Source organism: Saccostrea echinata, unplaced genomic scaffold (genome assembly GCF_033153115.1).
Source record: "Saccostrea echinata isolate AGI-Se365-2 ecotype Australia unplaced genomic scaffold, CSIRO_AGI_Sech_v1 ptg000008l, whole genome shotgun sequence".
NCBI classification, from domain to species: Eukaryota; Metazoa; Mollusca; class Bivalvia; order Ostreida; family Ostreidae; genus Saccostrea; species Saccostrea echinata.
In genome coordinates, this window is record NW_026889757.1 from 3,966,248 (window position 1) to 3,981,254 (window position 15,007).

Here is a 15,007-nt window from a genome sequence, read left to right on the forward strand (position 1 = left end):
CAAAAGTTTCAGCCTTTCTGGCCCAGTGGTTCTTGAGAAGAAGATTTTTAAAGATTTTTACTACATATTTCAATGTAAAACTTGGATTCCCTATTGTGGCCCCGCCCTACCCCCGGGGGCCATGATTTGAACATTTAGAATCTACACTACCCCAGGATGTTTCCACATAAATTTCAGCCTTTCTGGCCCAGTGGTTCTTGAGAAGAAGATTTTTAAAGATTTTTACTACATATTTCAATGTAAAACTTGGATTCCCTATTGTGGCCCCGCCCTACCCCCGGGGGCCATGATTTGAACAATTTAGAATCTACACTACCCCAGGATGTTTCCACATAAGTTTCAGCCTTTCTGGTCCAGTGGTTCTTGAGAAGAAGATTTTTTAATGACCCCACCCAATTTTTGTATTATCTTGATTATCTCCCCTTTGATGGGGACTTGGCCCTTCATTTTTAAAATTTAAACTCCCCTTCACCCAAGGATGCTTTGTACCAAGTTTAGTTAAAATTGGCCCAGTGGTTCTTAAGAAGAAGTCAAAAATGTAAAAAGTTTACAGACGGACGGACGGACGGACGACGGATCAGAAAAGCTCACTTGAGCTTTAAGCTCAGGTGAGCTAAAAAGTAGCTACGGGGCTGGAAAATGTATGTATTGTTAAATCATCGAAAGTAAGAAGATGGGCGTGTTTGGCGTGTGATTTGCAGGAATAAGGCGTACGGCGAAACATTTATAGTTAAAATGTCTACGATTTGGTCGGCTGACCACAGCTGGGCATACTTTACAAAGTTACGCACTTGGAAATATGTTACATTTAGTTTGAAATACTTTGTCAAATTTAATATATCAGTCCGCTCATCTTAATAATTACATGTAAAACTTAGTAACGCTTCACATAATTAATAAAGGGCATATTTAAATACAATTACAAGTACATGCATATATATACTTTAATATATATTAAAGTATCAGTAGGTTGGAAGAATTGATTTCGCTTTCGGTGCAACAGAACCAGAATTTATCTATTTGAAAATAAATCAGTTCATAAAATTAAACTGACAAAAGAATTGATTGTTTGTACTACAAAAAATATTAACGCTCTATGCGAGGATCGAACCAAAAATATTTCTTTTTCATTGCACTGGACGGGTAACGCATACTACTGAGCTATCACCGCTACAACACTTTATGGTTTTTAAAGCGACAATGAAGCACCGCATTTACACACTGGAATTTTTTTTGGGAAAAATTCATTTTTTATCGTCTCTGGGTCTTCTCTCCATTTTTTACAAATGTTTGTTAGTTTCCTTGAATTAAAATGCACACAAATAACGTTTCAAAATCATGGAGAGATGACCCAGAAATAGCAAATTTTTAGAAAAACGTGTTTAAAAATGTAACATTTTGTACCAAATGACTCATCTAGCCAATTTTCAAGTTCTTTTTTTAGCAAATCAAAATACAATATTGGGAAAATGTTTCCCTTTCCTATTTCACAGACACTCGATACATGAAAAGAATGCTAAAATTTCATGTGACAGATCAAAGAAATTTTCACTTTTCAAGTGCGCCCAGATTCCTGCCGAATGCCAATCAAAGGTGCCCTCGTTCTTTGTGAATTTGTGTACATTTACACGCGAATTCAATACTATAAAATAAGAACTTACATATCAATAATCCTGAACTTGATCTTTTCTAACAAGTCACCCCAAATACAGAGCAAGCGCAATCAATTCTTCGATTTGTGTCAATTTGTTTGAGGTATGTTTGTCCAGATCTTAAAAATCTCTTAATTAACCCAAACGGTTCAACTGAATCAATTTCTCATTAGTTTACAATGTAATATATGCACAGTACCCTTGTAATCCACAACCCAAATTAGTACTAACATTCTTATTGACGTGGTTCACTTACGTATGAGAGATTTTTTATTATTTTCATATTAACTTTTCTTTCAGCAGTCTTATTGCTTAAGCAATTCAAAATGGGTCAACCAAGCTAGAAGCCCATGGCCACATCGCTCACTAAGTATCCTTGCCCTCAGAAGATTTTTTAAAAATATTTTTCCTATTAGCCCCATAAAAAAATTGAATATTTTTCAATTTGCATTACCTGAAGATGCCTTCACAGGCCCGTAAAAAATGGGAAAGGGTGGAGGGCAATAATATTGCCAGTATAATAGTATATTGTACATTAGGAAATGAAGCTAACTTACCATTGTGCCCCTCCCAAAATATTGCTTGATGACCTTTTTTCTTTGCTTGTCAAGGAATTTTTGTAAGGTTTGTGCCCCCCCCCCCCCTTTCAAAAATAAAACTGCTTCTTACAGGCCTGCTGCAGATTACCAGTAATATAAATGTATAACTATGTCCCTGGTGTTCTTGAGGAGATTTTTAAGATTTTTTCCCTATATATCCCCATGCAAAAACTTTGATCCCTTACTGTAGCCCCACTCTGAATTGGTGTTGCATCAACTGAATTGACAAGAGCAGTGATCCACCTTCTGCTGACTGCTTTCTGTGACAAATAAAGCAGAAGACAGGAAATGCTTTGCTTTTCACATCAAGTTCTTGTCTGATGAAAAAAAAAAAAACATTTGAGATTTTTCGTTTTTCACATATCGCACAGAAACTTTGCATTAATTTGATCCTTGAATCAAAGATCAAATTAATGCAAGTACATGTATCTGCCATATTCCAGTCTTTCAACTGTAGATCCTGGATGATACCCAGTACTTTACATGATCAAGATTATCAAGCTAGAAACAGTTTTATGTTTATTCACAATGATTTTAAAATTCCACATTTCAATGAGAGCAACAGTTTATCTCTTCATTCATATCTACTTCATTACCTTCAATGAATTTCTATGGCAATTGCATGATTCTAATAATAGTCATACTTAGTAGGAATCCATGTGTATTTATCATATTAGGTCTTGTTACAATTGGAAAATACAACTACCCAGAACATCACTCAACAATGAATGGCTAATTTTGTGAATCAATAACAATAAAATACTGCTGAACTGTTCTTTTGTACCTAAAAAGTATGCAAAATCAAAGCTATATATAATATACATATATATAATTAATATACTGGTATAACTTATAAACACTAGAAGACATGAAGTCTGGTTAACAAAATATCAACAGAGAAGATTCCCAAAAGCCATAAAATGATTTCCACATCTTTCCCAAGCAAAAGTATTAAAAGGGAGATAACTTCCGTTTCTTTAAACAAAAAAGAAGAAAAGATTCTGCAGTTTTCTAAAATGAAAATATTTCATAAATTAAATGAACAAAGTTCAGTCACAATGGTTTTTTCATGGCATTTCAACAGTGCTTTTGGTTGTCTTTCTGCAAAGTAATAAAAGAGAGATTCAAAATTCTGACCCCCCCCCCCAAAAAAAATCATTCACTAGGATCATCTATACAAACTCTTTCTGTACCCTACAGAGCATTACATACATTCATGCAATTGTAACAAGAAAGGAAATATCCTTGTATGTAAGCAACTCCAAAAATAAATTTGAAATCATCAGCACTTTTTCCCCTCTTTGCTTAGATTTACCAATTCAGCAAACTGGCCCAAAAAATGTATTTGAATTGGACTCTAATACAAAGTAAAAATGTGATTAAACTATTATGAGCAAAAACAATTCAAATATATTCGTGATAATCATAGAAGTTACATGAAGCAAACGAGACAAATTTCTGACAAAGATTTATATATATCACAGTATATGCACAAATAATTCCAGATGACCATGTACATATGTCTGTATACCGGTAATTAGAATACCTGAAAAAAAATATATAAGTAACAAACAATGATCAAGACAAAACTTTCAAAAATACAACATTACATAATGGTAAAAAAAATTTCAAAAATACACCAAATAGTAAATCCTTTCCACTCTGAAAAATGTAATAATGGCACACATATTAAAACCCTCCTGGGGCCCATGCATTAACATCCTTGTTTGCTACTTTGATTTGTGATGTTGTACTCCAATTCTGAATTTTCTGAAACAGAGACTCTGCTTTTCTGCTGTTAATCTTACTGTCATTATGGTCAAAAGAATGGGATTCCATGAATTTATTTCTTTCACTGAAACCTGTTTGTTTCCGACTTCCAGTAGACACTTCATGAAGATCGCGCTCAATTAGTGAGTTCAGGTCAGAGCTATGAAATGCATCATCCTCCATCTTGCTGTTGTATACACTGTCTAGCTGTTGTAGGGAGCCCGCTCGCCTTGGTAGTTTTGGAGACCCATGAGGTGTGGGAGGAAGTGATGCGGACGAGGATGAAGTAGAGGCTGTCCTTTCACGGAAAGTATCGTACAATCCCTGTATATCTGTTAGTGAATTTGATTTCTTTAGGGGAGAGGTTTCTAATTTTCCTGAGTCAAAATATCTATTTACCTCACTGGAGTTAAGTAAATCTGTGAGGTTAGAAAGTTTGGCACCAGTTAATTGTTGTCTTGTAACCTCAGCAGAGAGGCTACTCCCGGGCTTAGTTTTATGTTTGGTGCCTACTGTGGGTGTCACAGGTGAGACTTCATTCACTAATGGTGGAGCTGGTGCTACAGGTATTGTTGGTTCAGTTGAACCTGAACAAAAAAACAAACAAAAATACTAGAGACATTGAAGATACACACAACACTTATGGAATGTTTTTCTATATCGTTCAGCCCTGGTCAACAATGAACAAGATAGGTTAAGATCCCTTTTTGGCCCACAATTTGTGGTGTCTCCAAGAATGAGGAAATAGTTCATAATCAAACCTAATTCCAAACTAGTATTGATTTTAAGTGATAGGATACACAGAGATCACTAGAAGGACACAAAATATCTCAATTTCAGATTTTTTTCAGTTTTATTCAAATTTATATCAATTTTATGGCTCATTTTGACTGTGAAAACACAGAGTGCAAGTTTTCCTATTTACCAAATTTACATATTTCATGCACAAATATGAAATAAATCTTGTGTAAGAAAACCGATGATAGGCAAGCTTGCACTCTTCCAGAAGAATAAATATCTCAAACATAATCAAATTCCATCAGAATTGAGGAAAATTAGTAAAATGGTCCAATTTATCACCCTCTTGTGGCCTTCAAGTGCACTTAGAATTAAAATACATGTAAATGCTGGTTTTAATACAACCATTATTCAATGTTATTAATTGAAAATTATCACAATTCTAACTGCATTTTGGTATCAAATATCAAATTCAATTGTTACATTACCTCTTCCTTTTAAGGTCCAGCTAACTACCACAATAGCTAACATGCAGCAAAGTTTTAAGCATGCATGTGCTAACTGCCCAAAAGTGACAATTTTCCATCCCTTATCTACATTATCACTCTTTTACGTCAAAATACTGACAAATTCATATATTACACTTTCTACAGGGAGATAAATGTTATCCCTTCCTGTCTTCATGAATCACAACTACTGATCATGTAAAACTAAAAACACCCTTTATCAACTGAACAAGAACAAAACCATTGAATGAGAAATGCAAATCATGCTATATTTATCATATCAATTTACAGAATGCCTCTAAGTATAACAAAACATGCATAAACAAATTAAACAATAAACTTATTCCTTCCATGCTGAAAAGTTTTTGTTTCTTTACTGTTTTTTTTCTTTCAATTATTATTATAAACGCTACTTTTTAAAATATTGATAGGATTTCATATTAATATGTTAATTTTTCCTTCCTTCACATTTATCCATTGCATGCATAATTAATCTCATTAACATACTGAAAGTTTCATGCACAGTAGATGTTCTAAAGGGAGCAAATAGACTTATAAAAAAATTACTAGTAAGAATAAAATAATATAAATCTTCCTTATTTACTATCACCAAACTTTCAAAATAATAATATCAAAGGCCTAAAAGTCTTAATTCAATATCTTTCATACAAAAACACTATACCTGCTATAATGCTGTAATGTTGTCCAATACTATAAATTTTACAAATATGATCTACCAAGCACTACCTTTTCTATTTATCACAATAATACAGTTTGTTGACATATTTTAAAACTGGATTCACCTTGCATCATGAGTCTAGAATATAACTATAGAAAGAACGTAGAAAACATGTATAAACAACTGTGCACCGCATAATCATAGGCTCAGAGCTAGAATGAGGACAATGTCAAGGCCACTCAATATTCTGCGTAGTTAAATAGCTGGTAGAATTTTTTTTAAAAAGCTTTCCTGTTTGGTTTGCTGTCTGTTTATTTTTAATGAGAGATAAAAAATTATGTTATTTATGTCACTCTCTGTTCTAAAGATTAAAAAAAGGCATTAAATTTATAAACAGGAATTGAATTGGGGTTCCTGAAATGAACAATAAGCATGAACAGTGATAAGTATAATGTATTGTTTACTTTAATTATGAAAAAATAAATATAAAATCCAACACTACATGAACTAGGCAATAAAGGGGGGGGGGGGGGGGGAGGGTTTAGTTTCACTTAAAAACTAAAGGAAATTTCAAGAAGCACTAGTGCTTGATGCAGTGAAGTACATTGTACACAATTGTGACAATTCCATAATTATAATGTGTTTCCACAAAAACACTAAAAATATAACAAAGCAGATAAAAACCAGTTCTAGGTAATTAAGTACTATGTGTACTAGCATTTCTTTTACTACTAATACAAAAACAATGTAGCACTGGGTTGTTGAAGCAAAATCTGCAAGCAACTGGTTCTTTTGTTTTTTTCTAGAGATATATCACTGTTGTACTTAAACCAGTATTACAGCAACATCTTGCAAATAGCAAATAAAAGTTTGCATGCTTGCATATATTTGTGTTTGCAACATATGTCTCTAGCATCATGCACATTCAGGTTCATGTATTATGATAATCATATATTCAGAATTTATAGCACTTTAGAATTGAAAATTCTGTCATTTATTGACATGAAAAATGTGAGGGCAAATGCAAGAGAAAAAAAATGAATCCATCAACTCATGCTTACCATTTATACTGACTTTAGAATCCTCGTCTTCGTTTGTTTCAGGAATTATGGGTGAATTATAGAAGTTGAAATAGTTCCAATGGTACTTGTTTTTTCTCTTTGACCCCTCACTGTTTTGGTGGTCAGAGGACGATACTAGTTGAGTTGTGGAGTGAGATGCTGTAGACTGTCCAATAGATGTGGCTGTATTGGTTGAGGAATGGGATGTTAGTTTTTCATCAAATGTCATAAAACTGGAGTTGGATGAATCCAGGAAGTGGCCATCACAGTCCAAAGAATGTGGGTCCTGCATTGCAAAATACTCTAATGTGGTTTCGTTTTCTTCACAGAATTGATCCAATTCCTGTAAAAACAATGAATCATATAAATTTTGTATATTATATATCATGTGTATGAATTATACTGAACTTTACACTATTTAAATAATTGAGAAGTTCAGAACAAATTTAAGAAACACAATTTCTTAATAAATGTATTTAATATCTTTTGCCTGATACACTTAGAGGTATTCTATACAATTACATGTGTAAAAAAAAAAATCTGAATTTTCATTTAGATTGCCCAAACTGCCTCCTTTAATTTTCTAATACTACAGGTCTGTCCTGGATGAGATGTATTGGTATGCAAAATGACAATAAATGCCAATTCATCAAAATATATATACAAAATACATATAAATGATATGGCATCACCACTCACAAAACTTTAACTTCAAACAACTCAAGACCATACAGACCTCTTAGGAGGGGGTCTATGACAACTCAATAAAAGACAATTAACTGATCAAAATTTTTCATTAACAAACCATTTCATGGATAAGACAACTCATCTGTTTGACATCTCATTTTGTGGACAAGTTCAGGACAACTCATGTATACAAGGTATGACACTTCATTGACACTTATCCAAAAAATAAATAAATAAATGAATGAATAGTTATCTAGATAATATTTCATTACATTCATATTATTTTTCTCCAATTTTTCAAATAAAATTCAATAGAAAAAAAATCTAACAGGCAGCAATATATGATATTAACAGCTTTCCCAAATCCCAAAATCAACTCAGGATGCATAAACATTACAAATTAAGTTCATTCAATTCTCTCTCCTTTTTTCCTTGAGGGGCTTTAACATAAGTTTATCTAGGTTTTCTAACTTTACTTGCGAGCAAGCAATACATCATAGGAATAATTCTTCCTAACTAAGGTACATGTACTGTGTACAACTGATAGAATTATGGAGGCACTGCATCAAAGGTACTGTTGTCCCAGCACACTGATAATTAAAGTACAGCAAAAGAATCTGAATTGTTTTTTTTCAAAACAAGTAGAATGGTTGAGTAGTCATTGGCCTGAACTTAGTTATAGCTAATAGCTAGCTTAAAGTATAAGAAGAATTTTACTTTTTATCAGATGATATGTTAGTAGATGCTTTGTTTCTGCTGATGAGATTAAGTTGTCTTTTAATGAGTTGTGAGGTAATATTCTATTTTATGTAAAAAAAAAAAAAAAAAAAAAAAATTAGTGCAGAATGAAAATTTGGGTGTTTTTTTTCACCTGCTAGAAATCATTTACAATTCACATAATCTGTTATTTTGACTGTGAGAGTAACTTATTACTTCCAATGCAAAGATGACCCTATTCTTTAAACATCCCCCTAATTTTCCATGATTTTTGGTTGAATAATAGAATTCTTCAAGACAATCACAATCAAGACAAACATGAAGATCAATTTTTAAAACTTGTATAATATCATACATATCAGGCATTTGGAATCAAGGAAACATTCATATCAAATCCATCAATATTTAGCTGGTACACCTCTTGAATCTAAAGATTGACATGATTTATGAAAGGACTTCTACTCCCCCCCCCCCCCCCCCCCAAAAAAAAAAGACAATAATGAACTGAAATCTTTATAGTACACAAATCTGTTTACATGACTTATTATTATACCAAGGGTGAAATGAAAAAGTTATAGTGTGGGTTAACAGAACATAATGCTGAGTAAAAAGTAATTATTCCATGGGTTAAGCATAAACAACAGAACCAAAATGATGCCCCTCTGCCACTTAAACGTCATTATTAATTAAAAAAGACCTCAACAAATTGCTTACCTTTGTTTGACTATACAGGTGAATGGGTTTCTTTCTAAGTTGAGTACAATGATTATAATCAATTAAAAAATACTTTCAGCCTTTTAAGTCTACCAAAACCAAGGAGAGAAATATCAAGAGGCTATATGAAGAATACAGTAACACATGTGGCAGGACATCCAAAAGTCACCATTACCTTCACTATACAAAACAGCTGATCTATACGTCTGGGGGTCCACGGCGGGGGGAAGCACTCAATAATTCCTCTCATTTCTCAAAAGATCTACTGTCAGAATTTATTCTCGACATTTACTTTGAAGTATACGCAGCAAAAGATAGAAACATTCTTGTCGATATACTGGGACTTTGAATCTAACAAGAATAAATGATTTGATGTCTAAAATACTGACCTTTTAATCCTCTCCAGTCCACATAAACAAGTTGAAGGTCAAGTTACTAGGCTTAGTTCGCGGTCTTGTGCGCACTCCCCTCGGTCATTTTGATAATACCCTGAACAATGAGTGAAGTCGAGGCTTGGAAGTTAATTAACATGAACTAAAAAATATTTACCTTAATTAATATGAGTTTGATCCATTTAAAAATCCAGAAAACAGCAGTGACGAATATTTCATCATCTGAACCTAACCACCATGTTGCTTTTGCTAAATCAGCTGTGGTTCACCTAAATCGTAAATGCAGTCGCAGCAGTGAACGCAAAGTCATTAACCCCGAACCCGAGCTATTTTGTGTTAATACTGTTTCGCACAAGGTGTTTTTTTTTTTGGGGGGGGGGGTGTTATTGATTCCCTTCAAATGATGCAAATAAATTCAGTTACATAACTCACTTTCATCTTAATCATTTATGTCTTTGAAACATTGATGCACATGTAACTAGACATGTATTTATATTTTTTAAATTCAAAATAATAATATAGCAAACGTAATGCCCGCAGTATCACATAGCAAAATGTGGCCTAACAAATAGTTCAAGACTCAAAATAAAACGTAATCGTAGATAAAAATTGTGTCATTAAAAGTAATCAACTGGATAACATTAACTGGACGGGGTGTTATCATTATTTTACACAATCATATTTTCAAAATTATCAATATTGTGTCTATAAGAGTGGTGTTTCACTGTTAAATAGACAAATGGAATCAAATACTGCACTTGCTGTTGATAACCAGGCCCGTATGAAGCAATTTCAGTTGGGGGGGGGGGGGCACAGCCATACATTTTCAGTTGGGGGGCACTAGCTATCAACTACCAAAATTCCTTGACAAGCAACAGAAAAAAAGGTCATCAGATGTTTTTATTGAGGCCCCCCTCCCATGTCCCCCGGTTCATACGGCCATGATAACAGTTTTAACTGTCTTTTACAGTGTTCCGACCCCTTAAAAATTAAGCAAAATAATAAATTTTTGCATGAATAAACAATTTGCTATCTTAAGAATAAAATTTGTCCATGGGTCTTATCTTAATTCTAGAAGTTCAATAAAGACTTCTTCAATGGACAAATATTTATCACATACTTATTGACCTCAACATAGGGTCCTCGTCCAGGCGTATATAAACTTAATCCAGGTCAAGGTCCTGTATTCATGTATATATGTTCTTGTATACAAGGGTACAGGTCTTACAAAAAGAAATTTAAAATCCATGCATACGAAGTAAATACTTTTAATTAATCTTACCTGCAGTATACATGTACATGCATTTTATTACATGTAATATTCACCACTTCTTCAACAGGACCTGTTCAATATTAGCTCCTTCGTGCTTCTTCACATCGAGCAAATTTCTTAAGTGCCATTAATTAAAATTTCGATTTTCAAATGAATGTTATTTTCCCAATTTCTAGCTGCTCACCTTTAGAAGCTGAAAACTTAACTAAGTTTTTTTTTCGGCGTCCGTCTGTCTGTCTAGCCGTCCATTTTTGACATCTTTTCCTAAACCATGCACAGGGCCAAATTTAGCCCAAAATTTCCACAAAACATCCTTAGGTATTACAGTTGTAAGCCTGCTTAAAGGGCATTTACACTATAATTACGTTTCTTTAAATGAAGAACAACATCCTCTTTCCAGGGGAGATTATTAAATTTTTTTGTTTGGCTTGTCAACTTTTTGCCCCCCACCCCAAAGCATTGAAAATCCTTATCTCGGTGGAGATTCGGCTCCTTTAGATATTTGATCTGACCAAATATCTAAAAGAGCCGAATCTCCACCGAAATTAAATGGCCCTCAGTGCCGAGTAAAGGCCCTTCACCGGTATATGGTGACGTCTCTATTCGAGCGAAAAATTATCAAATGGGACGTAAAACAACGTACAATCAATCAATTTCTTTGTGGGGAGCGAAGTGGACCGAAAACTCTTGGCTTGAGAAGATGAAATATGTTTCGAAGCAATCGATTTAATTGTGAATAGCATGAGAAACCGTTCTGATCAACCAAGCTCCAGACAGCTCAGTATTACGTTACGCTACAACTCCATTATTCGTAGGGAAAGTAGTCTGGGAGAATTGACACTGTATGGAGTATGTCTGATCAACTAGGTCAGTAGCTCACTAAAATTGCAACGGACTATCACTTTTTTTCCGGACGTGATAATTAAAAATTTGTAATTAGAAATTAAAAAATTAAAGTAGAAAAAAAATGTTAATTTGAAATTTAAAAAAAAATATTAATACTTGATTTTATAAAATAATAATAATTTGTAATAACAAATCGATAATTTGTAATTTAAAATGACTTATAGTGTAAAATACAGATTTCAGATTTCAAAATGATTTTATCTATATATGTACTGTAGCATGGAAAGAAATGAAATGAGAATTTCTATAGCATAGATGGACTTCAAGGATTATCCATACACTGCACATTAATCCGTGGTATTTTTATGCAGTAAGTGTGATTTTTCCTTGGATATAAAATAATTTAAAATCTATAATTTAAAGTAAATTCAAGCATTTTTAGGATTTTATTTCCAAGATAAATTAACTGAACACCTTATTTGCACGTTTTCCACAACAATTTTTTCTGTTCATACTTCGTTATCTATATGAACATTTCTTTCCTTTGGGGATAAATGACTTGCAAGATACATAATGTGAATATATGAAGTAGATGAATTTAGCATTCTGTCTCTATTCACATTTTTATTCAATAAGTAATTTTCTTATTGTCCTAAAAATGTATTTGAAAATAAGCATCATGAAGAATTCAGAGACAGGTCCAGCACTGAATTTCGAATAGGAAAAGGGGGAAGGGGTCCAGACAAAGGAACTAGAAACGTTGTGAATCATATCTACTCAATAAAAAGTTCATACTGAATCATAGATAGAAAATATAAGATATTTATTTATAACATTGTAATATATATATCAGAGAAACCACACAGATGTTCGAAGAAAGGGGATTCCAACTTCCGGAACCCCTCTCTTTATCCACTATGGAGGATAGTATTAATTAAACATGAAAACACAACAAACACCCGCATTTATCTATAAATTAGTATTTCACAATAACAGATTACCAATTTGACATAAACCATTTTAAGTTAATCGTCATAATATGAAATAACAAATAGACAATTTGTTATAACAATTCAATTTGTTCTTTTAAAAATGGATTGCATTTGTAATTTCAAAGTGATAATTTGTAAATACGTAAATTTAAATTGATTATGTGTAATTTCAAATCGATATTCTGTGTAATTTCAAATGGATAATGTGTAATTTCAAATGGATAATTTGTAATTTTAAATGGATAATTTGTAATTTTAAATGAATAATTTGTAATTTTAAAGCGATAATTTTTAATTTTAAAATGATAATTTATAATTTCAAAATGATAATTTGTTATTTCAAAATGATAATTTGTTATTTCAAATTGACAATTTGTTATTTCAAATTGACAATCTTTTATTTCAAATTGACAATTTGTAATTTCAAATGTAAAATTGATAATTTGTAATTTAAAATTGATAATTTGCAACTTAAAATTGATAATTTGTTGTGAATTCAATTTGCTAATTTGCAATTGTAAGAACTTAAAAAAAGGCACTGGTTTGGCCCTTAGAAGATTCCGTAGATGCAAGTAAGGACTTTTTGGATTTTAGTCTGAACAGCCAATACTAAAGAACTTCCGGTAGAGGTGGGAAATTCAATTTCATCAGTTTATATGCAAGACACGAGCAGAACAGAGGCGTTGTTGTCTTATTTACTATGTTTATTGTGATTTACAGATATTGTCACTTAAAGGAAAACTGTAATTTTGCTTAGTAATAATTTTCCAAGAAAATGTTTCCATTAAATGCACTTTAATCCGAGATTCCTCTTACTCTAATAGGTTGGGACCAATCACCCAAATGGGATATAATATCCCATTTGGGATATAAATTTACAAAGCAAAATATGAAAAATTTTATCTTGGCTATAAATATCATAAATCCGCATCAAGATACTTATAAACAGGTCCAGGAAAATCACTATATTTAGCTATATAGCTTAATTTACCTATATAGCTTTATTTACCTATATAAGATAGCTTTATTTAGCTATTTTAGAATAAGTTTCTGTTTTATGAAAAGCAAACAAAAAGTCGCATGAAAATTATGGCTGATATTTTTTTAAAAAGGTTTGATAAAAACAACCTAGGGCATAGATAGTAAAAACATTGCCTCTTTTAAATACTTTTTAACCAAAAAATGCATCTCTATTGTTTGGATAGCTGTCCATTACTGGAAGTGTGATGAGGCATGACTAAGTGTGATTGCCTTGCATTGTGCTGAATTATTACCAATCAATTATCTTGTTGACCAAAACTGCTTTTCTTTGTTAAAGTAGCTGCTTATTCACAGATTAACTGTTATACATAGCCCCAAAACTTTTAGATCTTTGATTGCAATTGCACAAAAGGAGAAACATTTTTAAAAGTGGGTTTTTGGTGAAATGTTTTCAGTCCATTTCAAAGTTGAAAACTAATACTGCCTCATTATGCGACTTTTTGTCTGCTTTTCATAAAACAAAAATTTACTCTGAAATAGCTAAATAAAGCTATATTATATAGGTAAATAAAGCTATATAGGTAGATTTAGCTATATAGCTAAATATAGTGATTTTCTTACTGAAATAGCTAAATAAAGCTATATTATATAGGTAAATAAAGCTATATAGGTAGATTTAGCTATATAGCTAAATATAGTGATTTTCTTAGACCTGATAAATGAGTAACTTTTGGTTAACAAGTTTTTCTGTATGACCACTGTTTAAGAGATTGATCCCTCGGAAGTTCGTAAACTTCTTGGGGATCAATCTAACAGAAAAACTTGCTTGCCAAAAGTTATTCCTTTTAACGTATTTTGATGTGGATTTATAGCCAAAATAAAGATTTTCATTTTTTGGTACTGTAAATTTATATCCCATTTGGGATATTATATCCCAGACGGGTTTTTATATCCCATTTGGGCGATTGTTCCCAACCTGTCTAACCCCTGCTTTTATAATATATTGTGGCATGTCACAATATAAAAGCTGGAGTTAGAGTCGGAGGAATCTCGGATTAAACCTGATTTAGCTATTTTATTACACCTTTTTCTTAAATGTGTTATTTTCTCAGCATGCACAAAAAGTCACACCTTGATGCATAGCTGCAGAACTGTCGCTCTCTGCTTGAGAAAATTTGGACAGGTAAAGCAGAGAGCTACAGATCCAAGCGTTGCAAAAACCCTCGATTTACGCCGCCTCTTTTTTGTCGCTTGCATTGGATAATTTTTTCTTGTATTTTTATGCTTTCCCCGCTTTAAAAATAGTATCCGATAATTATCCATATATTTTCCTAGCATTCTTGATACTTCATTTACCTTTCAACGGTCTCAAACAGCCCTTTATGGTTTTGGAATGTCGG

The 15,007-nt window shown here is 32.6% G+C and overlaps 1 protein-coding gene across 4 annotated transcripts; it reads right to left on the bottom strand.

Moving 5' to 3' along the window:
- Nucleotides 1-2,757: 2,757 nt before the first annotated feature.
- On the bottom strand, nucleotides 2,758-9,758 carry LOC133180938 (uncharacterized). Of its 4 annotated transcripts, none has more exons than XM_061315404.1 (3): nucleotides 9,673-9,758; nucleotides 7,006-7,348; nucleotides 2,758-4,608 (listed from the first exon to the last, which is right to left on the bottom strand). In XM_061315404.1, exons 2-3 carry the CDS (start codon nucleotides 7,295-7,297, stop codon nucleotides 3,941-3,943), a joined length of 960 nt encoding a protein of 319 aa, XP_061171388.1. In that variant the 5' UTR covers nucleotides 7,298-7,348; nucleotides 9,673-9,758; the 3' UTR covers nucleotides 2,758-3,940. The 4 variants fall into 4 exon arrangements, 3 of the variants coding, with proteins under 3 accessions (XP_061171388.1, XP_061171391.1, XP_061171390.1); XM_061315407.1 differs by lacking the exon at nucleotides 9,673-9,758 and adding an exon at nucleotides 9,513-9,531; XM_061315406.1 differs by lacking the exon at nucleotides 9,673-9,758 and adding an exon at nucleotides 9,124-9,174.
- Between the last annotated feature and the right edge of the window lie 5,249 nt (nucleotides 9,759-15,007).